Raw genomic sequence first — 27,934 nt, forward strand, 5'->3', positions numbered from 1 at the left:
TGCTCTTATCGCTGCAGCCCACTCTCTTATCGCCACTCCAGGCCTTTATATGCACGTAAATATTTCATAAAGCCGAGATCGTCCCACAACCACTGCCTCTGTCCTGTCCTGGCCTATGTGAATCGTGCGCCGAGAAGCCGGTTAATCTTGCCCGGAAAGAGGCGACGCCGGCATTCCCGGGACCTGGCGCAGCGCGCCTCCCTCGCCTGCAACACTGGACGAGCGTGCTCCGGGAGCTCGCGGCTCGTCCTAAGGCCCATCCACCCCGCAGCCGGCCGCGGCGTCGAGGTACTCTCCGGGCGTTGCGGTCGCCCCTTTTGGCGGGCTCCGGCGCCCCGAGGCTCCGCCCCCCGGCGCTGTCTGTCCGCACCCGCGGAGGCGGGCGCCGCGCCCCCATTGGTGGAGCTCTCCGAGATGGCCCCACCCCCTCCCGGCCCCGACGCCAGCACGTTGAGTGGTGGGGGCCGGCAGAAGAACTGGCCGAGCGAGGAGCGGCTGTTGGGGCCAGGCCGTACGGTTGTGGCGCCCACTTTGGGGCCCCCGAGAGGTTGCTGGGCCGGGATAGCGGCCAGCGGCCACGGGGGGGAAGGGGGTGGGTGGGCTGAGAGCAGCTCGGCGGCGAAGCTGGCCCGCCACCCCTTCCCCCCACCCCCGTCGACCTTGTAGGCAGAAGCTTCCCGGCTCTCCTCACGCCGGCGCGATGGCGACTGCTGCGGAGGCGGAGGCCTCTCCGCCGACGGACGCGAGCTGGGAAAGTGGCGGCGGCGGCGGAGACGACGAAATGAAGCAGGCGCTTCCGGAGCTTGAGTCCTCCCCACAAAATGGCGGCGGCGTCAGCGTCGCGGAGCCCGCCGGCGGCGCCGGGCCTGAGGAGACCGCGGCTGCCGAGGCCGCCGCGAGCCTCTGCCACGAGCAGCCTCAGGACTCCTGTGAGGCGGGCGCGGCCGCTCTGCCCAAAGGCCCCGAAGAGCCCGAAAGACCCGTTAGGAGGAGTTTTCAGATCCCCAGGAAGAGCAGAGAAAAGAAAGGTGGTGCTTCCCCTTTTTCCCAACCCCTCTTTCTCTCTCCCCTCCATCTTTTCATTAGAACCTCTCTGTCTCCTTCCCACACCCATCCGAGACACGTAAACACGCATGCAGCGCCAGCCGCCTCTCCCCGCACTGCCACGGCCGCCCAGCTGCTGCGCTTGGTGCGAGAGAAAAGCGGTGGAACCACGCTCCCTGCTCCCCCTCTCCCCGTGGAAGTTGGAAGTAGCTCAGGTTTGAAGCTTGTCCGTAAGGCTGCAGCTCCCAGAGAGGAAAGATGGTGCTCGGCGCCCCTCCCTCCCAGCCCCTGAAAGCAGAGAAGCTGATGTGTCCTCCTAAGGATGCTTCTGAGAAGTCTCACTGTGGAAATAACCCGTGGCCATGGATTCTGGGGCTTTCTCCAAGGCCATTGCGTTGAGAGGACCACAAGTGCTTCTCCCTGTGGAAATTCTTCAGCTCTATGCGTCTACTTGAAATTTGCTCGATGTCAGCGTCTTCCCTTGTTTAGACATCTACGTTAGATGTGGTTTCATGCACACTGCTGTTTTCCATCACACTTCATTTACATGTAGATTTTTTTTTCTTGTTTTTGAAGCGCTAGATAGAGCTCTCTCTAAAGCCAACTTTAGTATGGTTTTTTCTTGTATTTGAGAAGCTTGGGAAGGTAGGTTCTTGGTGCAGTAATTTCCCTATGGAAAAAAATAGAGGTCAGCTTATGCCCAAGAGTCACCAACTTGATCTTGCAGATGAGAGAACTTCAGAAAAAAATTTAGAAGTCCAGTCTGGTTTTTGGAACCAATATGGGAACAGTTAAATGAAGTACGTTACCTTTTTAAAACTTAATGCCATATTGTGACACCTTTCTAATGGAGGAAATTATCGTTTTCAATTCTTAGAAAACATTTTTTGAGTATCCAGTGATTTGGGATACTCTGGATTTAGTCAGTTTAAAGCCTCTTTTTGTTTTAGTGCGTGGTTCTGTTTTTCAGATTTACTTTGGAAAGTAATAGGAATTTTCTTATTTGTGGAAAACGTTCTTTATTTGTAACTTGAGTCTTGGTAAAGAGACTCTTGAATGAAGCATGTGCTTCCTCTTGCCATGTGCATAACCAGCTACATTTGCTCACCTGAAATTCTTAGCCTTCTGTCAGTAACATACAAATAAAGTCACATTGTTAATTTCTGTTTGGATGATAAAGCCAGGGAAATCCTTGGTGTGAGAAACCATGTTGAGAAAGATGAAGTTACCTTTTGTCCACTAGCATGCAAAATGTTTCTAGAAGTATCTTTTAAGTGAGTTAATGTAATACATTTTAGGGTTCAGGAGAATTCTTGTAAAGGTCAAGGTTATTTTGGTTTAGTTAAGATGTATAGTCTATATGAGGAAAATTAGATTTCATCCTAAATTATCAATTGGTAGAGAATAGGTTGGAAGTAGATTCGGATGGGATCTGGTTATAGGATCGAAGTAGGAGGTTGAATTTTTTTCTTTTTTAAACATTTTTTAGCTTGATACAGTTTTGAAGTCCGTTTTTTTAGGATTTTAAGCAAAACAGCATGATGTACCTCCTTTTAATTTTTGATAGGACCAGGAAATTGGCATAAAACCCATTTGGGTTGAAATGTGGGAGGGCACTAGGAAATGTTGAAAGGTGCTGTTTGCATGTGTGTTGTTTTTTTTTTAAATTAGATAAATCCAGAGGTTGCTGTAAAATAGACTTCATTTGAACATGTTAAAAGTAGATAATAATTGAGGAATTAGGAAATATAAAACCTAGTTGTCTTTGTTTTCTCCCCTGAGTCTGAGGCTTCCTTGGGGGAAATTTGTTACCTTTCTCCTCTTAGGGAGGTTTTGGTAAGGAAAATATAACACAGTGGACTTTTTTCATGTTTAGTGAAAGTAATTTTTAACTTGTCTAAATATTTGTACACTGAGCAGCAGCTGTTCAGATAGTGCAATAACGATCTAAATAGCACTTTTAAAACTTAAATAAGCAGCTTTTTACCATCATGGACTTCATCCTGTCCAACCTGAAAGGAGTAAATACTTGGTGATAGAATTTAATAGAAAAATATAACTTTTCACTAAAAAAATGCTTTATCAGAAACAGTGCGGCAGGTATTGCTAGTTTCACACTTGATCCCAAGATAATGTCCTCTTGGAAGACTTGAAAGGTATCACTTTATGTATAGGATTTGGCTAGGTAATTAGTGGTGTGGTCATTTGAGTCTTTTATCATGAATATTAGGTCATTTTCAGTAGATACCTCTGCTTGAACTTTTCCATATCAAAGGTTCTGTTGCATTCGTATTTTAATATGGCAGACCTTTGCTTGTGACTGCTTTTCCAGTGAAATTTAAGATATTAGGACTCATGTTTTTGGTAGCCTAAAGGTAAACCTTTGTGAATATAACTTGACTCAGTTCTTTTATTGCTCTTCACAGTAGCATAAAATCCAAAATACTGCCATTCTAATTAAGTAATAATATTGGCAAACACTTTATAGTGCTTAATAAGTTATAGGCATTGTTCTAAGCAGTTTATATGTACTATCTAAATCTCAGTAGTCCTATGTGGTAGGTACTATTCCCATTTTACAGGTGAGGAAACTGAACTACTGAGGTAAATAACTTGCCCAAGGTTACGCAGCTAGTAGATGGTGGAGTTGGAATTTGAACCTAGGTGTGGAGTACTTCTTATTTCTTTTTTATTGTAGAAAAGTTTTAGTTCACTTAAAAAATTTTTTTTAAACAACTTAAATTTAGTGATGTTTAGTATGTCTTCACCCCTGGGGAATTTTGAGATTCAGAAATTATGTTCATTAGAAAATTAACACATTTAATCAGTACTCACAGATTAAGTGATCTGTTGACTGGAAGAGTAAGATTTTACTCTTTGTGATCTATGTGCTGTTCTGTTTACTTACTGGCTGGGCTACTCTCTGTACTGTAAGGAGTCATTGTTACATTTAACCAAATTGTGGAATTGCACTTTGTCAGTAGATGTTTCACTACTGCCTTCTTTTACTCTAAAATCTGATAGTGTAAGTCGTCAAAAGTAAATTAAAATCAGTAATTGTATTTGATATTTTTCCCTCCAAAGGTCTTGGGAAATGAAGTAGTAATGACTCACTTTCTGGAAAATGTTTATTGGTTAATGCTGTATGTAGGGCAGAAGATAAATTGCTCTTGTGCATCTGCGTCTCATGCAGGTGCATCACAGACTAAATGCTCTTATGCACCTGCATCCATACTGGTCTAGTTCAGGAAAATTAAAGGCCAATTCTCCTCCCAAATCCCCATCTTTTCCCACAGAATTTGGAGTTGTCTTTTTGAAGACTTTGGGGTTGAGTCTCTTTCTTAAGGAAATTTGCATGATGTTTTAGTAGTTGTGTATGAATGGCTTGGTTCTAAGTACCACAGTTTTCGCTGCATAGAAGTAAATCTGAGCAGGAATGTACAGGCAGAATCCAGTCATCCACATAAAATGTTTGATAGGCGCATATAAATTCTAAGTAATGGAGGTAAAACTTTCTTTGACATATTCCCCAGTCCAAAAAAAGTCAAGTTTCATATTTGTTATCTCTCTAGATCTCTGCTAGAATGTTTATTCCAGATTCTGCACTATGTTCAATCATGAGTAGAGATGAATCACCCATTCCTACAGTATTATGTCTGTAGTAATTTTATTAGACTGAAGAAAAATGATTTTTAAAGTGTCTAAATTATCATGAGGAGCAAATGGTATTCATTGTATTTTAGTTATTAATATCCATAGACATCAGAGAGATGGATTCAGAGTGAATTGCAGACCAATGAGATCCGTAACCCTCTCTTTGCTATTTCCTTTTCTTCCATGAATTACTTTAAATTGGAATGTATATTTTGGAATTTCCCTTGGTATATTTTGATAACACTGGTCCATCTTTTTTTAAAAGTTTAGCTTGTTTTTAAACTTATGATTTTTTTTTTTTACATATACACATAATACACAAAGTGTGGCATTGACACTAAATGAGTTGGTAAAAGTAGTTGAGGAAAAATGTTCCTTTGACTAAGAAACAAAGCTACTATTTGGTGACCTTAATTTTATGTCTATTCCAGCTGCTTAACCTTCTTTTTTTAACATCTTTATTTGAGTATAACTGTTTTACAATAATGTGTTAGTTTCTCCTTTACAACAAAGTGAATCAGTTATACATATACATATGTTCCCATATCTCTTACCTCTTGCATCACCCTCCCTCCCACCCTCCCTATCCCTCCCCTCTAGGTGGTCACAAAGCACAGAGGTGAACTCCCTGTGCTATGCGGCAGCTTCCCACTAGCTATCTAATTTACATTTGGTAGTGTGTATATGTCCCTGACACTCTCTCACATCGTCACCGCTTACCCTTCCCCCTCCCCATATCCTCAAGTCCATGCTCTAGTAGGTCTGTGTTTTATTCCCGTCCTACCACTAATCTCTTCATGACATTTTTTTTTTCTTAGATTCCATATATATGTGTTAGCATACGGTATTTGTTTTTCTCCTTCTGACTTACTTCACTCTGTATGACAGACTCCAGGTCTATCCACCTCATTACAAATAACTCAGTTTCATTTCTTTTTATGGCTGAGTAATATTCCATCGTATATATGTGCCACATCTTCTTTATCCATTCATCTGTTGATGGACATTTAGGTTGCTTCCATGTCCTGGCTATCGTAAATAGACCAGCTGCTTAAATTTAACATTTAATTCTTAGTATGTTTTGTATGCTACTAGTAATATAAAATACTCAATTCTAGTTGTGGTTCTGTGATAGTCAGTTTCCTCATTTGAATTATAAATCTCCAAGTGCCTTTCTAAATCTTTTCTTGAATCCCATAAAAACACATCTATAAAAGGGACTCCCTTGATGGTCTAATGGTTAAGACTTCGTGCTTCCGCTTCAAGGGGCACAGGTTTGATCCCTGGTTGGGGAACTGAGATCCTGCATGCCAGGCAGTGTGGACAAAAGAGGAAAAAAAAAATGATAACACATCTATCATCAGTTTTGTCAATAGAAAAGCCTTGTGAATTATCAGAAATCAACTCAGTAACTGTCTTTCTGACATGAATTTGATGGAAGCGCTGTAAGCAAAATTATATGTTTCTTAATGTCTGGAAGAATAATTACGACTGTTGTTAACCTTTATAAACCAAAAAAAGGTGTTACTTAATGGCTTTTGGCCCTGTTAAATGCAATAAATGAGAAAGAAATACTAAGAAATGAGATTCAAAAGAAGACATAAGAAGGTAGAAAGAACATTCTAGACATCAAATTCTTTCTCTTTTATTGTTGATTTCCATATAGCTAATATAATTTCTTAGTCTAAAATGAGGAAACAGTTCTGTTTTTCCAGCTCTTGGAATGATTTGTTTCAGCACTTATACACCCACATACATCTTTTACTTCTAGTTCAGGAAACAAGATTTGCAGCTAGGGAGCCTGATTTTGAATTCACACCTGCCCTATTCACGTATTAACCTTGGGCCAAGTTAACTGTTAGTTTCATTTGTGAAATGGGCATAATGAACTTCATAGGGTGGTTTCGATGATTAAATGAGATAATGCATATAAAGCTCTTAGTACAGTACCTGAAAAGGAATAATGAGCCACTAGTTGTTAGGCTCAAAAATTGTCAGAATCCAGAGAACAGTATATTGGATTCTGACTTCCTTATGTGAAATAGATGATAAATATATAAAATATTCTGTTCCCCTATGGGTAGTTATAGGTTTATTTATTATTATTGCTTCAAATGATGACCCATAATACTGTAATGTGTATATGTTTTCTTTAAAAGAAGTGATAGGATGTGTTGATCAGGTATGTCCTTTAGAGGATTATTAAGGACAAAATAGACCACCAGGGAATGTACATTCAGAACATAAACTTGTTACATTTCTAAACTACTATTAACATCACACTGACTTGAAATCTAAAAATAGTTACAGCATAATTTTATTCTAATAGAAATTGATAATTGAGAAGAAAAACTAGAAATTATAACTTTGGCCTAACCAGTAAAGCCAACTGAGATATTTGAGATATAAAGTACCTACTAGGACATAGGTATTGTTAGACCTAAAATCTGGCACCGTTTTCTGTATTTTTATTCACAAGAATTTTTTTCACACTGGCAGTCTACTTGAGTACTACTTGAGGTGACTCTAGGACATTGCTTTGGAATGAAACCGAAATGTTAAGTACATTTTTGAGAATAATTTGAAAGTTAATTTCTATATAAATTTATACGATTTAACTCGAATCTTTCACTTTTGGTTAGATTGACAGTGGAAATAGTGTTGGAATAGCTTACTTAAGGAAAATGATTTCATTTTGTAGATTGTAAAATTTCATAGAAATTTAAAGCTACTTCTTTTGATACTTCTTTTTGGCACATCTTTAGATACCTGAAGTCACTTGTTAGTTTAGAAACATAAAAATCACTAATACATAAAACCCAACTTTAAGAATCATGCTTGGTTCATTTTGGATGTGAAAGCCTATGAAAACTATTCCACATGCTGTTTTCCCTCACAAGTTTTTCCAGTTTAGTTGGGGACAGACACAAAGATAAAATGTTTTCTCCTACTGTATTTTTTTTTTTTAACTTTTTTGCCGTACACGGGCCTCTCACTGTTGTGGCCTCTCCCGTTGTGGAGCACGGGCTCCGTACGCGTAGGCTCAGCGGCCATGGCTCACGGGCCCAGCCTCTCAGCAGCGTGTGGGATCTCCCTGGACCGGGGCACGAGCCCGTGTCCCCTTCATCGGCAGGCGGACTCTCAACCGCTGCGCCACCAGGAAAGCTCTCTTCTGCTGTATTCTATAAAACAGATTTGAATTGAGAGAATGGATTTCTCCGTTTTTTGAGCTTTCATTTTTTATATATCACTGAATGGTTGAATTTGTGAGACCTAATTTAAAATGACAACAATCATATTTTGGTAGTTTAGAATATATTTGTATTCAATATAAAAAAATCTTGACAAAGCTTATTCTCATCTTTACTCACTTAGTCATTCAACTTGGGGCCAGTGCCCCAAGAAAAGATAGAGTAATGAACAAGGCAGATATAGTTCCTCCTCTCATGGAGCTTACAATCAGTAGATTATTAAGTATATCCATCTGCTATAAATTTTATTATAGGACACTCTGTTTAGTAGTTCCTTAGTTCTTTTTGAGTGTTTTTTTCCTGCTTACTCCTACTCTCTTTATTGTATTATTATAAGTATGTTGACTTTATCCCCGCTGCCACCTTTTTTAGTGTGCAATTCCAGAGTAGTGGGAATCATTTGTTCTTTACACATTCTCTCATTGAAAGCTACATTTTTACAGGCACTTTTGTAATATATACATGGTTTGGTGGATGAATGGATATGTCGTTTGACATTATAGGGAATACAGTAAAAACAACTGCTCTCTAGTACCTTTGAGAGTATGTACAAGTAGAACACTGCTTTCAGTAGTGGCCTAAAAGTATTTTGAATGACATTTATTGACTATATGTAGTATCTTGAAAGAAATTAAAGTAATAGCATATAACATAAGTTCTATGAATACTTCTATCTACAGTGAAAAATAAGTGGTTCCTTTTGGTTTGGGGAAAGTATATATATAGACTTAATGTTTGAAATTTATAAGTTAAATTATTTCATGCATAAAGTGGAAGTTTGAGGTTATTAGGCTACTGTTTGAAGAACAAGTTGTATATTTGACTTAAGTATTTTAAAAATTAAAGGGAGTGTGCAGTAGTTGGTGGAGTGGGGAATAAAAACTTTTACTGTTTTACTTTGCACCAGATGCTGTGCTTAGAGCCTTTTCCATGTGTTATCTTATGTGCCATATGGCATATAGTGGTTATTAGGATAGCTGGCGTTCTCCTTTTTACTGAAGAAAGTACTGAGCTTGTTTTGTTAAGTAATTGATTTACCCAAGGTCTCCCACAGAGCCAGTAAATGCTAGACCTGATATTTGTGTCCTGGTTTGTCTCCAAAGTTCCACATCTTTCCATTTCACCAAGTTTTCGTAGTAAATATCCTCCTACTTTATATTGGTAATACAAGAAGCTAATGGATGCAGCATATTTTATTCTAACTTTAGTATTAAAAAACCAGATAGAATCATTTTATTGTATAGACAGCTAAGTGTCTTAAATGTTTTTATGCTTTTACTTATGGCATAAGCATTTCATTTGCTGAAATAAATGGTCCTAGACATAACTACCTAAATGTAACATAAAATAGGAGTTGAGGCAAGTTGAGTTTATGCACAGGTTCTTATGAGCATCTTTAAGCAGTTTAGGTTGCCTAGTGTAGCATCCCCTAAGTTTTGCAAAATTTTAACTTCCTTTTCTGCATGTGTAATGCTAGATGCTCACTGCTGAAGTTTTTTCTTCAATGAATTAATAAGTATCTCTTTCACATATCACAAAATAAGATAGCCTTAATGCTTTTTTTAAAACTTTATTTAAAAGTTATATTAACAAAGCCACAAAATATAAAAAACTACATTTAAGATGGAATCTTAAAATTAATACTGTTTTTTTATTTTAGCACTTTTTCAGCCATTAACTCCAGGCTCTCGGGAATTTGAAGATGTTTTAAATATTCTCCACTCATCTTACCTTGAACCAACTTCAGTAACAAATTTTAACTACAGACGTGCTTGCTTGATACATAATGAGCTTTTGGAAAAGGAGGTATGTTTTTTTTTTAAATTTATTTATTTTTGGCTGTGTTGGGTCTTCATTGCTGCGTGTGGGCTTTCTCTAGTTTCGGCGAGTGGGGGCTACTCTTCGTTGCTGTATGTGGGCTTCTCATTGCAGTAGTTTCTCTTGTTGCGGAGCACGGGCTCTACATGTGCGGGCTTCAGTAGTTGCAGCATGCGGGCTCAGTAGTTGTGGCTCGCAGGCTTCAGTAGTTGTGGCACGTGGGCTCAGTAGTTGTGGCTCATGGGCTCTAGAGCACAGGCTCGCTAGTTGTGGCGCATGGGCTTAGTTGCTCTGTGGCATGTGGGATCTTCCCGGACCAGGGCTCGAACCCGTGTCCCCTGCATTGGCAGGTGGATTCTTAACCACTGCGCCACCGGGGAAGTCTAGGAGGTATGTTTTAAATTGTGCTTTTTGTAAGATTCTTCAGAACCAGTTAATAACCTGGAATTTGTTTTACTTTCTTCCTTTTCTTTAAAAATGCTAAAGTTCCTAGGAAATCCAAATTATGGAGGGGAAAAACAAGTTTTAAATGACATGTTGTTTTCCCTATACGCTGTTGATATTGCACTACATTTATCTGTTCTGTTAAATTAACGTGTTATTCTGTAAGATAACTTCTTTTACTAACAATGAATCTTAAGCATAGGGATAGCTTATTGTATAATGGCTTAATTGTAAATTCATTACAAGGCTTTTTGCTCTTTCAAGCATATGTTAGTTAAATGGAATCTCTAAGAGCATATTGTGTCTAAATTGGAAGGTTAATGAAATAAAATACATATTTTTTTTAGGATATGCTTAATTTTTTCCCCAGTTATTGCCTGGTAATTGAGTTATCTTAATATCATTAGTAGAAATTCTTAGTGAGAAGGTGAGAACAAAGGGGAATAGTTGAGCCTGTTAGGTAGTGAATTTAAGTTTCATATATAAATTAGAATCTTTTTTGAGTTTTGATTTAGGAAAAGCCATAATAATCCCGAGGTAATACAAATGAGATGTTTAGAAATATTTCATGTGTATATTGCTTTCTAATGTACATGAAATACTATTAATTTTGTACTTTTATAGGTTGGTTAATCTAGTGCTATGAGAATTTAACTTTGAAAGGATCCCTAAAGTGGATGAATGTTACCAGCTCCCAGAGGAAATTAAAACCTTGGTAGTTTGATGTGGTTTCATGATATGATAGGGATTATTTGTTAATTTTATTTGAAAATTTAAAGATTCATTAATTATATTATTGAAGATCAGTAATAGCCTGAACATGGCATGTAAATCTATTAGGTATGGGCTCCATATCTATTTGCTTGTATCTGAATGTGAAAGCGAGCAGTTTAGGGTGACTTACAGTTCAGATGTACTTAGATCAAGTCACTCTTTTATCCTGGAAATGAGTGTGGAGCATGGCTTATGTACTTGGCACTGAGAATATAATTGTAAAGAAATGAAACATTTTTCCTTGTTCTAATTGAGTTTATAGTCTAGAAGTTGGTCATTAAACAGAGATTTATTAAACCACCTATATGCAGTGCACCGTGTCAGGTAAAATGAGAGATCCAAAGGTAATCAAAAAATGAACTTAAAAATCTATGGGAGAGTTGGAGTGTGGTAGGATTTTAATAGAAATTTAGTTAAAATTGTTTAGCACTAGATGCTTATTTGACTATATTGTAAGGATAAAGAGCCAGTTATAATGGGAAAAAATGAAATGCAGAAATTACAGGGAGAGAAAAGATAATTTCCACTTTGGTAGATACAGATTTTTTTTTTTTTTTTTTTTTGCCATGCCTCGCGGCTTGTGGGATCTTAGTTCCCTGAGCAGAGATCTAATCTGGGCCTCCAGCAGTGGAAGTGCAGAGTCCTAACCACTGGACCACCAGGGAATTGCTGATTTGGAATTTGTTAGAAATACAATTCCTGAAACTCTTAGCTTGAAAAACACAATCGCATACTAAGGAGTTGTTATAGATTTAATTTCATTTAGTTTACAGAAAAGCGAAGAGAATTGAAGTTTGACGGTCGTTTAGATAAAGAACTTTCAGAATCCTATGCATTTCTGATGGTTGATCGGTATCAGGTAAGTGAACCCACTTAATAAAAAACAATTTGAAAGTGCTTCCATTGTAAGTTACCTTAATTTGCAATTAATCAATACATTTGATTTTTCTTTTTAACATCTTAATTGGAGTATAATTGCTTTACAATGGTGTGTTAGTTTCTGCTTTATAACAAAGGGAATCAGTTATACTATACACTTGATTTTTATAAGCAATTTTTTGATGTATAAATGGAAAAAATGGCTTAGTGCAAGGTATTTCATTGTTTTGTAATTTGCTTTTCAAATATGTTCTTTTTTCTTTGATCAAACCTAATTTTGCCCCCTGTAATGTGCTTGATAGTAAATAATTTTTCCTTTATTAAAGTAGATTATCTTCTTTATTACTGATTATATGTGCTGGGAACTATTTTTTTCTCCTTTGATCAAAGATGTTTAGGTGGAGTTAATTTCTCTTTAAATAGTTTGCCAGTACTAATTCTTTCTAAAAGGTGATGTTTATATATATGAATGGCATGAATTCTGAGTATATGTCAGACCTGGCATAAACAAAAATAGATTCCAACTATGGTTACATTGGAAGTGTAAGCCAGTTTCACATTGATATTTAGTCATGAACTAGCATGTATAATTTCTGTAATGTAAAAAAAATATAGTTTAGAAACTTGGATTTTACTTAAAACAAGTTTACAAACTGTCTTTTCACATTTTTAATGTACTGACTGTAAGATGAAATGTTTTGTTTATTTAGGTTCAGAGCATATGTGAAAAAGGATTACAGGTGGGCCAGTCCAAAATAACAATTCTTGGCAGTCCTTCCATGGGTAATCTTTTTTCTTTTTTCATTTACCTACTACTAAGTTGCCCTTTAAAAATATATTATCTAATTTTGCTGTTGTCCTTATAATTAAATTCATGTATGCTTTGTCATTTTCCCAGAAAAAGAGACTAGTTTCAGGTTCTGCAATGAAAACCAGTTTTATCCTTTGTTTCTGATTTTGCATACTTCCAGTTAAACAAGGATTATCTTTTTTTTTTTAATGTCTTAGTCTAGTCCTAGTAATTTTGAAAAATTTGATTTTTCATGTTTGTTCTAGTTTTATTTTTTGCTTTGGTTAAATATCAGCTATCATTACATTTTTTTAAAGGTGTCGTACCTTTTATCTCTTATTATGTTAAATATTTGGACTTTTTATATTTGTGTCCATATTAAAATAAAACTTTAATTTTTCCCTCTTTGCTAGGTGTCTATGTTTCTAGGTATGCTGATTTATTACAAGCTAATCCTTTGGAAGCTGGGGCAGTGGGTGATGTTGTTATTTTTAAAATAATGAAGGTAATTTCAACTTTTACATTTCATATATCAAAGACAGCATTTGACTTGGATTTTAGTCGACCCTGTATTTAGGGGTTTGATTGAATTAAAAACTTGCTTGTGTTTGGTGTATAAAGATACTTTTGAGAGTGGTTTGCCATCTTTAATCTGAGCTTTCTGAGCTTTAGAGTTTGCTTTCCTTTCCAAAGAAAAGAATGAAGAGAGGGAAATATGTTGATAATGTTATTTAAGCTAGTGAAGTGTTGTGAAGAAAATTTTTATTTCCTTGTATTAAATTCAAACAAGCTTTTTTTTGGTTAACTTTTTCTTTATTAGTAAAAAGTGTTGGGTATTACTTTATTACCAGGTATTAAAGGAAAAAACTGTTGTTATAGGTAATCTATATTCAAAGAGTTATTCTATAATATTAATGTCATACAGTCAGTAATTAGGTTTTGGTGGACTTAAAAGGTTTTCTGTATTTTAGGGTAAAATAAAGAGTATATATGACCCCATGGGTGTAAAAAGTTTGGAATCTATATTAAATAAAAGTGCTTTGGACCCAACACCAAAGCATGAATGTCATGTGTCGAAGAATGCCAATAGAATTACATCACTTTTGGCTTATAGAGCTTATGAGCTTACTCAGGTAAGTACCTGGATCCATTTTTAGTGTTATGACCTCATATCAGTTTGTCACTAAATCCTTTAAAATGTCTCCCTTTCAGTTCTCCCTGCCACCACACTAGACTCTGGTTTCCACTTACCACTGCTAGACTCCAGTGACTCTCACTGCTCGTTGTTCAGTGTTTCCAAGATAGCTCAGAAACATAACAGTGGCCCCCGCCTTAGACTTACAGTGATATTCAGATTCCTTAGCCTAGCTAGCTCTCCCTGCCTGTAGACTGTGACCTCCAGCCTGTTTTTTGTATAATTCCTGCCCTCAACAATCTCATTTCCTCTTGAAGCCTTGGTTTCTCCTGGCCTAGAAAGATCCTGTCTAATAAAATATTGCTCATTCTTTAAGGTAAAGTTAAAGCCCCTTGAATTACCTTAATTCATATCACTTTGTATTATTGATTTGGTAGATATTTTCTATTTTTATTAGTATTTTTCTAAAATGCAAACTTAGAATTCATTCTTTAAGTTTTATTCAGATGTAATTGATTTATAGTAAAGTACACATTTAAAAGTGTAGTATTTGATGAATATCATTCATTGTGTTTTTATATGTTGTTTGACTATAATGTTACTTTTTTCGCGGGTCTCTCACTGTTGTGGCCTCTCCCGTTGCGGAGCACAGGCTCCGGACGCGCAGGCTCAGCGGCCATGGCTCACGGGCCCAGCCGCTCCGCGGCATGTGGGATCTTCCCGGACCGGGGCACGAACCCGCATCCCCTCGGCAGGCGGACTCTCAACCACTGTGCCACCAGGGAAGCCCATCAGGGAAGCCCCAATGTTACTCTTTTTAACAAATGTATAAAAAAAGTGTATATCTGAATGGATTGTATGTGAAAAGTAGTGGTGCTAACCTCCCTGGAAATGTTCTTTTTCTTTTCTTTGATTTTTACTTTATTTACATAAAATAAAGTTTATTCTTGCTCTTTTCTTTTTGAAGAATATCAGTGGGCAAGACCTATTGTTGGGGGCTTTTAGCAAAAATTATATTCACCAAAGTCATCTGGGCTGACTCATTTGATTATCTTCTGGACAGTAGTAGTATTAGTAGATATGAAATATAACTATAAAGTAGTTACTAGTTTTTCTAGCTGAACTTGTAAATTGGCTTGATGTTTCCAAAATATTCCAGGCATTTGTAGAGCAACAGCAACATTATTGAAATCAGTAGTTTCCCAAGAGAATGGACTTTGAAGGACAGTGCTTTGTTTATAAACTGGGGCATTCTTTTTAATGAAATCCCTAGACTGCAGGTCAGAAAACCCTAATCTAATGAATGTTGTGAATAGGTGAAGGGGAGAGGCAGATGGATAGGGTAATAGGAAGAGGTTCAGCTGCCTTTGTCACCTATATTTATAATCTCTGCCACCTCCCCTTTGTTGCTTTGTCTGCAGTTGGAGTCAAAAATGTGTTTTTCTTTTGAGATAATGACAAAGATGCTAGGTTTGCTTGAGATTGTGTTCTTAGTATTTTACTTTTGTATCAAATGGGTTTTTCTGGGATGACCTGTGAGCTTAGGCTCCATTTGTTACATTTTCATGAGGAAATTTGTTGAACATTCCCAATGGTCAGTTCTTCAGAAGTAAACTTCTGGAATACCTATTAGTATCCTGGCATCTGATATATATATATATATATATATATACATATATATATATATAAGCAGAATATTTTATATCATAAAATGAATATAAAATACAAATTATTTGGCTTCCCTGGTGGCTCAGTGGTTGAGAGTCTGCCTGCCGATGCAGGGGACGCGGGTTCGTGCCCTGGTCTGGGAGGATCCCACATGCTGCGGAGCAGCTAGGCCTGTGAGCCATGGCCGCTGAGCCTGTGCTCTGCAACGGGAGAGGCCACAACAGTGAGAGGCCCGCGTACCACAAAAAAAAAAAAAAAAAAAAAAAAAAGTACAAATTATTTTAATTAAATTGACAAGCAAAGATATTTTTCATGAAAGGTACTTAAGTGGTATTGTGTTTCATGAAAGGTACTTAAGTGGTATTGTGTTTCTCAAAAACCAGGCAGGTAATTGTAAGATTTCACTGTCTACTTGTCTTCTTAAGGAAGTTAATTTTGCATTTTCTTATTTTTAGTATTATTTTTATGAGTACGGCTTTGATGAGCTAAGGCGAAGACCGAGACACGTGTGTCCATACGCAGTTGTGTCTTTTACTTATAAAGATGATATACAAACTCTGAAGTTCATACCTTCATCAAGGTAAGATTCATGGATTTTAGACGTCATCCAGAATGGTATTATATCACGTATCCTGCACTTCTAAGTTAGTAGGAACACTTTGTATTTCTTCCCATTTTTTTCCCTTCTCTTGAAATTAATTAGATTCATGAATGTTCATGATGACTTTTAAGAAGTCACTTAGAGGGACAGATACTTAACTGTGTGGAAATAAAAACTAAAATTTACTTAAACCTCACTGGTTAACCTTTTTTTCCTGATATTGAAGGTTTGTGTAGCTGCATAAATGCAGTTGGTTTTTTTGGGGGTTTTTTTGGCCATGTCACATGGCATGCAGGATCTTAGTTCCCTGATCAGGGATCAAACCCGTGCCCGCTGCAGTGGAAGCTCGGAGTCCTAACCACTGGACCTCCAGGGAATGCCCAAATGCAGTTTTGTTTGTTTGATTTTGTTTTTTTGTTTTTGGCTGTGCTGTGAAGCGCGTGGGATCATAGCTCCCAGATGAGGGATCGAACCTGGGCCCTCGGCACTGAAAGCACAGAGTCCTAACCGCTGGACTGCCAGGGAATTCCACCAAATGCAGTTGTGTTTTGTTTTGTTTTGTTTTGTTTTGCGCTATGCAGGCCTCTCACTGTTGTGGCCTCTCCCGTTGCGGAGCACAGGCTCCGGACCCGCAGGCTCAGCGGCTATGGCTCACGGGCCCAGCCGCTCTGCAGCGTGTGGGGTCCTCCCGGAATGGGGCACGAACCCATGTTCCCTGCATCGGCAGGCGGACTCTCAACCACTGTGCCACCAGGAAAGCCCCAAATGCAGTTTTTAAAAGTGAAATTTTGTGTATTAGCTCTCCTGGAAATGGGGTGCTTCTCAGCCCCATCTCAAACCAGTTAAATCAAGTAGTTATGAAGGAGCCTAAGCTTTGGTAGTTTTTACACGCTTCCAGGTGATTCTGATGGTCAGTCAGAGTTAATTCCCATTGATGATTTCTTACAAGCTCTAATATAAGGTGAACAAGTACAAATCAGTTTCTTCACCCCCCATCATGGGGGTGATTCCAGAAAATGTTTTGGCAAAATTGAATAAGTAAATTTACAGAGTTGTAGGTGAAACAGTTAAATATCTACTTATTTAAATATCTACTTATTTTTACTTTGAGTTCCCAGATTTAAAGTCATGCATGATATCTATTAATTTAGAAATACTGCAGTTTTAAAAAGCCACATTTCATGAAACAAACATTTTTGAGTTCACCCTTTTAAACAGTTTTCAGATCAGATTGTCTTGTCTTCATTTAAGTTGTTTGAGATGCAACACTTTTGGGGGTCAGTGAATAGCCCTGGAAACCATCCACAGCCACAAATACTGATTTGCATAATATCCTGACAGTTGTGTTTTTCTTTCATTCTTTTTTTTTTTTAGGTGGCTCTATATTTGTGATCTCCATGATACATTTACTATAGTGCCTTTCAACAGTGATTTTTAAAGACACCCAGCACTTAATTATAAGGTCATACCCCTAGGAATAATGAATGTTAATTTTCTTTGCCTCTTTGATTTGATCTTTGACCCTCCATATAATTTAAAATGAACATCCTTGTTGTACCTTGAATGCTACCATGAATGCTCCTGCCTCTGCATTTGCTGTTCCCCCTCATTCCTCAATTAGCTGCATAGTTTACACTGTCAGTGAGACCTTCCATGATTTTTTTTTGAAACCTATGTACCCTTAGTTTCTTTCTTCCTTTTTTTCCATAGCACTTAAAACGATCATCATCTGGTAAACTATATACTTACTTTTTGATTGTTGTCTGTCTTCCTTATGAGACTGTAAGCTCTATGAAGGCAGGGGTTTTGTTCATCCTGTAATTCTGTTACCCAGAACTGTGCCTAGTAAATAATGGAAGCTTAGTAAATATTTAAGTATGATTGAGGCTATTTCCTCATATCTCATCACCAAAATAAAGTAATTGACAGAGACTTTAAAGGACTATATTCTCTGATGGATATTTTTGGGAAAAACAGCTCCCTTAAATTTGGGAAAATACGGTAATTTGAGCCAAGTAAGTGATTCTGATTTCTCTGAGTAGACTTGGATTTATTAAATGTTGTAATAAGTAATTTGTTCTTCATACTGGGAGGGAAGGATTTAATTCTCTTGTACAGTATCCCATTAAAAAATAGCATTTCTATCAATGCCCTGAATGTTAACTTTCATGTTGTTAGAAATCAGTAATACTTCTTTTTTCTTTTTAAAAATTTATTTGTAGATCTAACAGCTTTAATGCAGATAGAAGCACAGGTAAGATACTTATATTTCTTTCTTTTAGTTTTATAAATCGAAAGAATAAGTATGTAGTTTTTAAAAAGTTAATAAGTTAAGTACTTTGTTTTATTTTTATAATGAATGAGAATCTGCAAAGTATGAAAAAGCTCGAGGCCATGTTATGTTGTAGCATCAACATTTGCTCATCCAAAATGTAAGGTCTCCTTTGAGAATCTGCTGGCACTGTGAATAGACCAAAGAATTTTAGCACTTTGATAAAGGTAAAAAATAGAACAAGTTTCACAACTCAGCCTTTTAAAAGTATTAACTTCATCAGAGGTGTAGACTTTAGAAGAGAGAGAAGATTAAAAACAGTATTGACACTTTCTGTCTTCAAGTTTCTCTGCAGTGAGAAGAGCACAAGTGGAAGCTGTAAGACATTGTGAGGGATTCATGTAGTTAACTGGATTTAATATAGTCTCCTTTGGGGGAAATAGGAGGGCAGTACTGTATTGTCTTTGCTCCTCAGCTTTCTGATATGAGGACATTTAGGCAAATAAATTTGTTATTCTTTTCATCTGGAATAATTTTGTAGGAGAAAAGATACCTGAAACAAATATCCTAGTATTTGAATTCCCTGTAAATAGAAATGTCAAGGTTTCTTTTGGTGGTTCTACTTAAACTGTGTTTCTGGATGTTTTTCCCCTTAGTTCTAGAAAATATTTGCTTCTGGGCTGCCAAGAGGCTGAGTTGTGTCATTATTCTTTTTATTTAGATAAATTTAACTACACGTTGTGGAAAGGACAACTTTTAAATAAAGGAAAGCTTTTGTGTTATATTTCTCTGAGGTCAGCCACTCGTGCTTTTTTGCCTATCAAGCTGTAAGTATGTTATATTACAAGAAAATAGCAGTTACTAGTTGCTAATTATTCAGTTCTTACTTACTTAAAATTCCTTTTTCTTACTTACATTTAAATTTTACTTTGATCCATGAGAACTTATATAAACAATGGTTTGTTTTAAAAAAGATTGATTTGACAACTTTGGAAACTTAGTTGGCAGAATGAGCCCTCTACTTTTCTGTCTTGATTTGCAGATGGGCTAAATAGTTATACACATTTATGGCATAAGACTTTTTCTTAGTGATTTTAAATATTAAAAGTATTTTTCAAAGTTTTGTCCTAATTAGATGTATTTTTCATTTAGCAATTTGAACATGATAGACTTAAAAGTTATCAGTTCTTTGTTGGAAATAGCTTTATGTGGTGAGTTAAGTTAAAATTTATATGCTGTTTTCAGTCCTGTGCAACATATGTTGGAATAGAAAGGTTTGAAATGATCTTTTGCTACCACCACAGTAAACATTATGGGTCCTCATAAATGGTTGAAGATTAATTTAACTGTTCATACTTGAATTGCATTTAATAAAATGGCAACTTTTTATCCTTTGTGTTCAGTAAAATTGGTATAAATAAGGGTTAGCTTCTGGCTTAAAGATGTAAGGTTGGTAATATTGCTGGACAGTCTAGCTACCTGTACATATATCTGAACTGCCCAAATCAAATATCAAGTATGATATTCATAAATATGCTCTTTTGTATTCCATAAGGATACTTGTGTGTGTGTGGGGGGGGGTTGTGTGTATATGTGTGTGTGTGTGAGAAAGAGGGAGCGAGAGAGAGAGAACATTGCTAAAGTTAAAAATACAGGTAAGGCAAATACGCCTTTTCAATTTTCTTTCAGTCCTGACAAGTTAGATGTTGAAACAGTTATGAGTATTGATCACCTGAAACAGAAAATCCCTCCAGCGCTGTTTTATAAGGAAACTTACTTAGGTCCTTATGAAGGTAAAGCAATTTAACTTTACTAAAATATATAAGAAGCAGACTTGATTTGAATATTTACTATGTATTTTTTCCCATGTCAGTTTTGAAGAATGGAATGTATTGCAGCCTCTATGAAGTTGTAGAAAAGACAAGAATTGGAAGTAACATGGAAAGTTTGCTGCAAAAACTAGAGAAAGAAAAACTTGTGAGTGAAAGGTTTTAAAATGTTCCTCATTCTCCCTTAGAAATATGCATATTAATAAGAGATGATAATATTTCGGTTTATTTCATTTTTGCCTCTGAAAATACCCTAAGGTCTCTGTCTTTGTTGCTGCCATTTGGTTAACAGTGTTTTACTATGGCCTTTGGTACTTTTCTTTCTAGCCACGACACTAGATCCTCTGTAGACTAGTCTTCCTCATGAAGTATCTTATTATATTTTGTGACTGTGATATTCAACAAATATTTATTAATTATCACTTTTTTTGCAGGGTATATAGTTTGGTAAAGAATGAGGCAAGAGACTCTGTTTTCCTGAATTATGTGATAAATGGAGTTACTCAGGTGTGCTTTGTTCCAGTAGAGACAGTGACATATTTGAAGATTCAAAAAGAAGAAGGCGCTTGGTGAGGTTGAATGGATAAAAACACTAGAGTAGTTGGGGGAAAGTGGTAGAACATGAGGCGAGAAAAGTGTGTAGGGGGCTGTGTTCTGCAGTGTCATTCAGGCAGTGCTTGAATGTTTGGACATTTGAACTCGATCCTATAGCAGTGGCTTTTAAAGAGTGGGATGAGGTTTTAATCATGTATGCAATGTGATCAAATCTGTGTTTTGAAAATTTATCTTGGTTACTCTGTAGAGAGTGAATTTAAGGGGGGAGATGAGGTAGGAAACTCTTACATTTAGAGGGTAATGATAGGTTGGATGAGAAAAGAAGAAGGAGACTGATTTAAGAGATATTTACTAGGTAGTATCTAATTTAGTAGGTATTGAGTATATCAAGTTTGGGTAGAGGGATTATTAGGTCAGGCAGCAGATTGTGATGGATTCAGGAATGAATGGAAAATGAATATGTGATGCTGATATGTATAATTTAGCTGAAGGAGAGGAGGTGATTGCAGAGGAGAGTGGCTATTCCAAGGTGTCTGTTAACATGAGGTAGGTGAGCTCATGTTTAAATGTTGATGGGACATTCCAGTAGAGAGGGAGAGAAGTTTTTTTGCACAAGTATGCCATTTAATACAAGTTTTCAGCTGTTGACTTCTTTTTACTCCTCATTTTGTTGAGCTTCGGTTTCCAGGTAGTCACATGGAGAGTTGTATCAGTGATTTTCAGAACCTGCCACTTCATAGATGGCTACGTAGAATTTTGTTTTATGCGTATATATTTGCTTAACCAATCCATTGTTTATATTTAGATGGAGGGTCAAATTATATACAAAACTCATAGGCAGAGTTTGTACACTTGTGAATTGATGGACACCTAGCAATAACTTTTTGAGACCAGCTAGAAATCTTTAGGTAGGCACCTTAGAACACACACACATGCACATTCACCTACATGTGAACATACTTTTATATTTATATTTGCGTTTCTTGTTTTCCTCCCCAAATTTGTCTATGATACAAGTAGTCCTCATGACCAAAATCTATTCAGTTCCTGAGTTCATAAAGTGAAAATTTTGGTAGTAGGTTTGGATATGGTGGGATATTGAGTTATCCAAATCTGTTCAGTTCTTGAATTTCAGAGAATGAGTATCGTGGGTCTGGACAGTGAGGAGTTTATCAGAAAAGTACAGTATCTGTTGAGTGCCTAATAGTGAGAATCAGCATAGGAAGGATACTGGCATTTTGTTTTTCACCTGAGCAAGTGTTATATTAGGTTTGTGGAGGACTGGTTCTTCCCAGAATCAAGAAGTGAAGATCCTAGATCTTAGAGGGCACAGGCATTCCATAAGGATACACTACATGAATCTAACGAACTGACGTATTTTGTGTGGCTGCCCCCTTTCTTGCAAACCCCACTGGGAGTTATTCTGAGTATAGCTACTTTCTTCGTAGTTGTCATCGTAATGGGAGGTGCATTGGGGACTGTTGGGTTCTTAATATTTTATCCTGAATATGCACAGGAGACGTTCTGGATCAGAGAGAGACTTAGTCAGTACCTCACAGTAAGTAATGAATGTGTTGGCTCTCCTTTGCCCTATTTCCTACCTTTAGGGCAGTGCATCGAGACTCAGGTCAATTATCCTATGCAAGTAGTTGGACACTCGGTAGGCAAGGGGTGAGGAAAATGATTTTTCTTTGCTCATGAAGGGAAGGAGGCATCTATCTCCCTCCCCTCCTGAAAAAAGGTATCCTTGAAAATGTAATGAATATTAACTCCAACCCTTTGATGAATAAATGAAATCTCTTCAGGAGCCAGTTAGCCCTCTTGGACCTAAAAACATCTCCAAGTCCTGGGACCCATTTATTCTTCCTTGAAATGTAATACCTAGGGAGATTGCTCTCCAGTCTTCTGGAATTGTGGGAGTTAACCTAGGAACCTAATCTGTACTGTAACTTTTTGTGTACTCACTTGGCACTTTCAGGGAGATAAGAGAAATTTAACTATCCTTTTAGATCAGAGCAATTAACTAGGTAATTGGCTATAGATGTAATTCTTAAGGTATGTGAAGAGTGAAATATTTCTGGGGCAAATGTAAACAGACATTTCCTATCTTTATATCATATACATTTCTGCATGTCAGAAGGGCTTTTTGCAGGAACACCATTCAGGGAAGTGGTATTTTCCCACAGGGTTATTTATAAAATAAGTAAAATATTGAACTGTCTTTTGGTTGGTTGTTAGTCAAATTGACTTTTTAAAAAAATTTTTATTGGAGTATAGTTGATTTACAATGTTGTGTTAGTTTCAGGTATATAACAAAGTGAAGTCAAATGAATTCTTAAAGCTAACTTTAGTATAAGGAAAAGTATAAGAGAAATGTCCCTACATTTGAATATTGTCTCTGCTCTGAACATTTTGAGTCTCTCCTGATGTATATATACAAGATAATTTTCTCTCAAGTATAGATGTAGTATATTAATTTAATATCTGTAAGTAGAATTACTGAATCATAATGTATTACTGGCTTTACAAAATAATGCATTTTATTTCAAGTGGTTGTACCAATTTATACCCTCAGTACCAGCAAGTTCCCATTAATTCACATACTCATAATTACTTGGTATAGTCAGACTTGGGCAAAATCTTGCCAATCTGGTGGGTATAAAATAGTATCTTCTTGTGATTTTAGCTTGTCTTTCCTGAAATATGATGAGTTGATCATCCTTTCATAAACATATCTTTTAATGTTCAGCTGCCTATTTTTCCTTTTGAGTGGCTTGTGGTTTTTTTTTTTTTTTTTGCTTTGAAGTATGGTTGATTTACAATATTGTGTTAGTGTCAGGTGTACAGCATAGTGATTCAGTATTTTTGCAAATTATATTCCATTATAGAGTGGCTTGTGTTTTCTTACTAATTTGAAGATCTTCATGTATATTTTCGGAACTAATACTCAGCTGTGTGCTACAATTGTTTTTCCATAATTTACACTTGCCTTTCTACTTTATTCACAGTGTTTTTTGAAGAATACATGTTCATAACTCTAATGTAATTGAATTTGTCTGCCTGAATGTTGAGTACTGTTTGTGACTTAAACTTAAGAAATCTTTCCTTGCCCCTAGGTCTTATAGATACTGCCCTATATTTTCTTTTGAATATGTTATGGTTTTGCCTTTGGCACTTAAGTTTTTAAAAAATATATGTATGTGTATTGTTTGGTTTTTTATTTTTGTTTGATATAATATAGGAATCCAACTTCATTTTTTTCCCAATATGAATAACAAGTTCTGAATAGTCCATCCTTTCTCCACTAAGAAGTCTTGATACCAAGTAGGGCAAATTGCCCCACTTTTTTCATCCTTTTTGGAGTGTTCTGCTATTTGAGATTTAGCTTCCCCCCACCACCCCAAATTTAAGAATCAGCTTGATTTTTTTCAAAAATATTTTAGGATCAGCTTGTTAGCTCCTTACTCCCTTCCCCCCCAAAAAAAACCCTATTGGAATTTTAAAATTGGAATTGTATTAAATCTGTAGATCAAATTCGATACTGTCTTATCCATGAATAAGATGATCTCTTTTCTTCTTTAGGGTATTCTTTATTTTTATTTATTTTTTGTGGTACGCGGGCCTCTCACTGTTGTGGCCTCTCCCGTTGCGGAGCACAGGCTCCGGATGCGCAGGCTCAGCGGCCATGGCTCACGGGCCTAGTTGCTCCGCGGCATGTGGGCTCTTCCCAGACCGGGGCATGAACCCGTGTCCCCTGCATCGGCAGGCGGACTCTCAACCACTGCGCCACCAGGGAAGCCCCTAGGGTATTCTTTCAATAGAGTTTTATAATTTTCTGGATACAAGGCTTGCTCATTTTTTGTTAGTTTTATCCCCAGACATCTTATTTATTTATTTTTTGATGCTGTTGTAAACAGTATTTTCCATTTCAGTGCATTTTCTGTTTGTTGTATATATAGAAATGTAATTGATATTTATATATTGATTTAATGTCAGGTCAGTATATGAAATTCGAATAATTTGTTCAGTTTTGTACATTATTTGGGATTACTATATAGATCTCATTATCTGGGAGCAGCATTGTTTTGTTTTTTCCTCTCATCTAGGATCTCTAGTATGATGTTGAGTAAAAGTGGTGATTGTAGGCGTTCTTGTCTTTTTTTTAAAAAAATAAATTTATTTATTTATATATTTTTGGCTGTGTTGGGTCTTTGTTGCTGCATGCGGGCTTTCTCTAGTTGCGGCGAGCGGGGGCTACTCTTGGTTGCGGTGCGCAGGCTTCTCACTGCGGTGGCTTCTCTTGTTGAGGAGCACGGGCTCTAGAGCGCAGGCTCAGTAGTTGTGGCGCACAGGCTTAGTTGCTCCGTGGCATGTGGGATCTTCCCAGACCAGGGCTTGAACCCATGTCCCCTGCATTGGCAGGTGGATTCTTAACCACTGCGCCACCAGGGAAGTCCCATTCTTGTCTTCTTGATCTTCAAAAGAACACTTCTAACATTAACCATTAGTAGGAAGTTTGTACTAGGTAAGAAGTTTGCTTTAAGTTTTTCATAATTAATCTTTATCAGTTTAAATTTTTTCCTTCTGTATTTTTTAACTGTGAACGGGTTTTGAATTTTATTGAATTCTTTTTTTTTTTTTGTATTTATTGAGATGGTTACATGGTGTATTAGTCAGGTTTCATCAGAGGAACAGAACCAATTGGATATGCAGTTGATACTTTAACAACATTGGTTTGTGCAAGTCCATTTTTATGCAGAGTTTTTTCAGTAAATATGTACTACGGTACTACATGATCCGTGGTTGGTTGGATCTGCAGATGCAGAACCACAGGTATGGTGGGCTGACTGTAAAGTTATGCAGATTTTACACTGTGTGGGGGTTCCTAATGCCCACGTTATTCAGGGGTCAGCTGTATACATATAGAAAGAAATCTATTATAAAGAATTGCCTTACACAGTTATGGAGGCAGAGAAGTCCAAAGATTTGCAGTTGGCAAGCTGGGGACCCAGGAGACCTGATGGCATAGCTCCAGTCTGAATCCAAGTGTCTCAGGACCAGGATACCTTATGTCTCCTGATGAAGTCTGGCAGGTTTGAGGCCAGGAAAAGCTGATATTTCACTTAGAGTTCAAATGCAGGAGAAAAACCAGTGTCCCAGCTCAAAGGCAGGCAGGCAGGAAGAATTTCCCTTTGCTCCAGGGAGGGTCAGCCTTTTGTTCTAATCAGACCTTCAACTGATAAGACTCATCCACATTGGAGAAGGCAACCTGCTTTACTCTGTATATCCACATGTATATATATTTAACTCATCCAAAAATACCTGCAGAAACATCCAGAATGAAGTTTAACCAAATATGTGGACACAATGTGATGGCCCAGTCAAGCTGACACATAAAATTTACCATCATGCATAGTATTTATCCTATAAACTTAATAAGATGAATTATATTTATCCTTTTTCAGTATTAAAAAGTATTCCTGTGCTTCTGGTTTTAGAATACCCTCCCCCATTTAAAAAAAATACTTGGTTTGTTGTGTGAATGTTTTGTTTAGGAATTTTGTATCTGTGATGATGAGTGAGATCAACCTACAATTTTTCTTTTTCATATTGTCCTTGTCTAGTTTTTATAGCAAGGTTATACTAGCTTCCCAGAATTGTAAGTGATGTTTCCTCATTTTATGAAAGATGGATGTATATATGATGAAAGGAATCTATTCTTTGTATGTCAGGTAGCACTTAGCTGCCAAACTGTCTTTAAAATGTTTATGGGTTTATGATTCAAATTTTTTAATAGAAAACTCAGGTTTTCTATTTCTTCTCAGGTCAGTTTGGATATATTATGGGTTTTTTTGTTTTTTTAGGAAATTATCCATTTCTTCTATGTTTTTAAATTTATTGAGCTAGAATTACTTTTATAGTTTTTTTAATAGCTGTTGTGAGTATTTTTGCAAGTAGTATTTTCATTAGGCTGTCTCTTACTATTACTTTTCACCAGAGGTTTCTTGATTTTATTCATCTTAACCAAATTTTGGTTTTGATCCTCTGTTGTACCTTTGTTTTCCTGTTTTATTAATTTCAGCTGTCAGTTTTAGTCTAGTTGTGGGGGGGTGTTATTTAGCTGTTTCTGACTTATGTTAGAAAAATGGACAATGAACTTGACTTCTAAGTACTACTTTAGCTATATTCTACATGTTTTAATATGTAGTATTTTCATTATCCAGTTCTAAGTATTTTTTAGTTTCCATTATGATTTCCACTTTGTCATATGTTATACAGGTATATTTTCAAATTTCCAAATGTATGAGAATACTTTTTTCTTCTAATTTAATTCCATTGAAATCAGAACAGGTAATTATTTGAAATTTATTGGGATTAAAAAAACAACTCTGTGGTCAGGTTTTGTACATGCCCCCTCTATATTTGAGAAAAATGTGTTTTTAAAAAATTATTAAATCCTAGGGACATAATTCTGGGTTGACAGCTATTTTCTCTTAGCACTTTGACTGTATTTACTATGATATCTTCTGGCTTCTATTTTTGTTGAGAGGTCTACTCTTAGTCTAATGATGTTTTCTTTGTAGATCATCTTTTTTTTTTCCGGTTGCTTTTTCAGTTTTTTCTTTGTCTTTGGTGTTTTGCAGTTACATTAAATATATCTAGGTGTAGATTTCTTATTTATCTAGCTTGGTATATATTGTCTTTTCATATTTGTGGATTTATAGCTTTTTTTCTGGAGTATTGTCAGTCATTATCTCTGTGATTATACTTCTTCACTCTTTTTTGACTGCCTTTCTAGGACTCTGAAGCATCATGCTGTTCTCAGTGTCTGTTACCCTCTCTTGTGTTTTCTGTCTTATTCATTTGTACTGCATTCTGAGTAATTTCATCATAGATATCTTTAGATTACAAATTCTGTCTTTATCTGTGTCTAATTTGCTGTTGATTTTCGATTTCACAGAAAATATTTTTAATTTCTGAAAGCTATATTTGGTTCTTTTTGAGATCTGCCTTTTTTTTTTTTTAAACAGATTCTTGTTAATTCTTTCAGAAAGACTTATTGAGTACCTATTGTGTGCCAGGGACTGTTCTAGGAGGTAGAGATTATATTCTGATGTTCCTTGCTATTTTTTTTAATTGCATCACCATTTTAGCTGTTTTAAAGTGTACAATTCTGTGATTTTTACTAGATTTACATTGTTGTGCAACCATTACCACTT

At 36.7% G+C, this 27,934-nt stretch overlaps 2 protein-coding genes across 27 annotated transcripts in view; one reads left to right on the top strand and one right to left on the bottom strand.

The window, feature by feature from the left end:
- The first annotated feature begins 414 nt into the window (after positions 1–414).
- The window catches only part of TASOR (transcription activation suppressor), a 50,203-nt gene continuing 22,683 nt past the window's right edge, over positions 415–27,934 (top strand). For all 8 annotated transcript variants that reach the window (XM_059077815.2, XM_059077810.2, XM_059077816.2 and 5 more), the window contains exons 1-11: positions 415–1,028; positions 9,610–9,755; positions 11,752–11,844; positions 12,575–12,647; positions 13,068–13,159; positions 13,626–13,787; positions 15,913–16,037; positions 18,281–18,312; positions 19,052–19,157; positions 20,020–20,123; positions 20,204–20,307. In XM_059077815.2, the coding sequence (XP_058933798.1) occupies positions 701–1,028; positions 9,610–9,755; positions 11,752–11,844; positions 12,575–12,647; positions 13,068–13,159; positions 13,626–13,787; positions 15,913–16,037; positions 18,281–18,312; positions 19,052–19,157; positions 20,020–20,123; positions 20,204–20,307 (1,365 nt within the window). In that variant the 5' untranslated portion in view covers positions 415–700. The remainder of the gene's footprint in view (positions 1,029–9,609; positions 9,756–11,751; positions 11,845–12,574; positions 12,648–13,067; positions 13,160–13,625; positions 13,788–15,912; positions 16,038–18,280; positions 18,313–19,051; positions 19,158–20,019; positions 20,124–20,203; positions 20,308–27,934) is intronic.
- CCDC66 (coiled-coil domain containing 66) overlaps positions 1,549–27,934 on the bottom strand; it is a 109,761-nt gene continuing 83,375 nt past the window's right edge. For 6 of the 19 annotated variants that reach the window (XM_067043869.1, XM_067043885.1, XM_067043872.1 and 3 more), the window contains 2 exons: positions 17,808–17,900; positions 1,552–1,714 (listed from right to left, as the gene is read on the bottom strand). In XM_067043869.1, coding sequence (XP_066899970.1) covers positions 1,577–1,714; positions 17,808–17,900 — 231 coding nt within the window. In that variant the 3' untranslated portion in view covers positions 1,552–1,576. Of the gene's footprint in view, positions 1,715–17,807; positions 17,901–27,934 lie in introns of all 19 variants that reach the window. The other 13 variants (XM_067043873.1, XM_067043877.1, XM_067043864.1 and 10 more) reach the window with 5 other exon arrangements.

Source organism: Kogia breviceps, chromosome 10 (genome assembly GCF_026419965.1).
Source record: "Kogia breviceps isolate mKogBre1 chromosome 10, mKogBre1 haplotype 1, whole genome shotgun sequence".
Lineage (NCBI taxonomy): Eukaryota > Metazoa > Chordata > Mammalia > Artiodactyla > Physeteridae > Kogia > Kogia breviceps.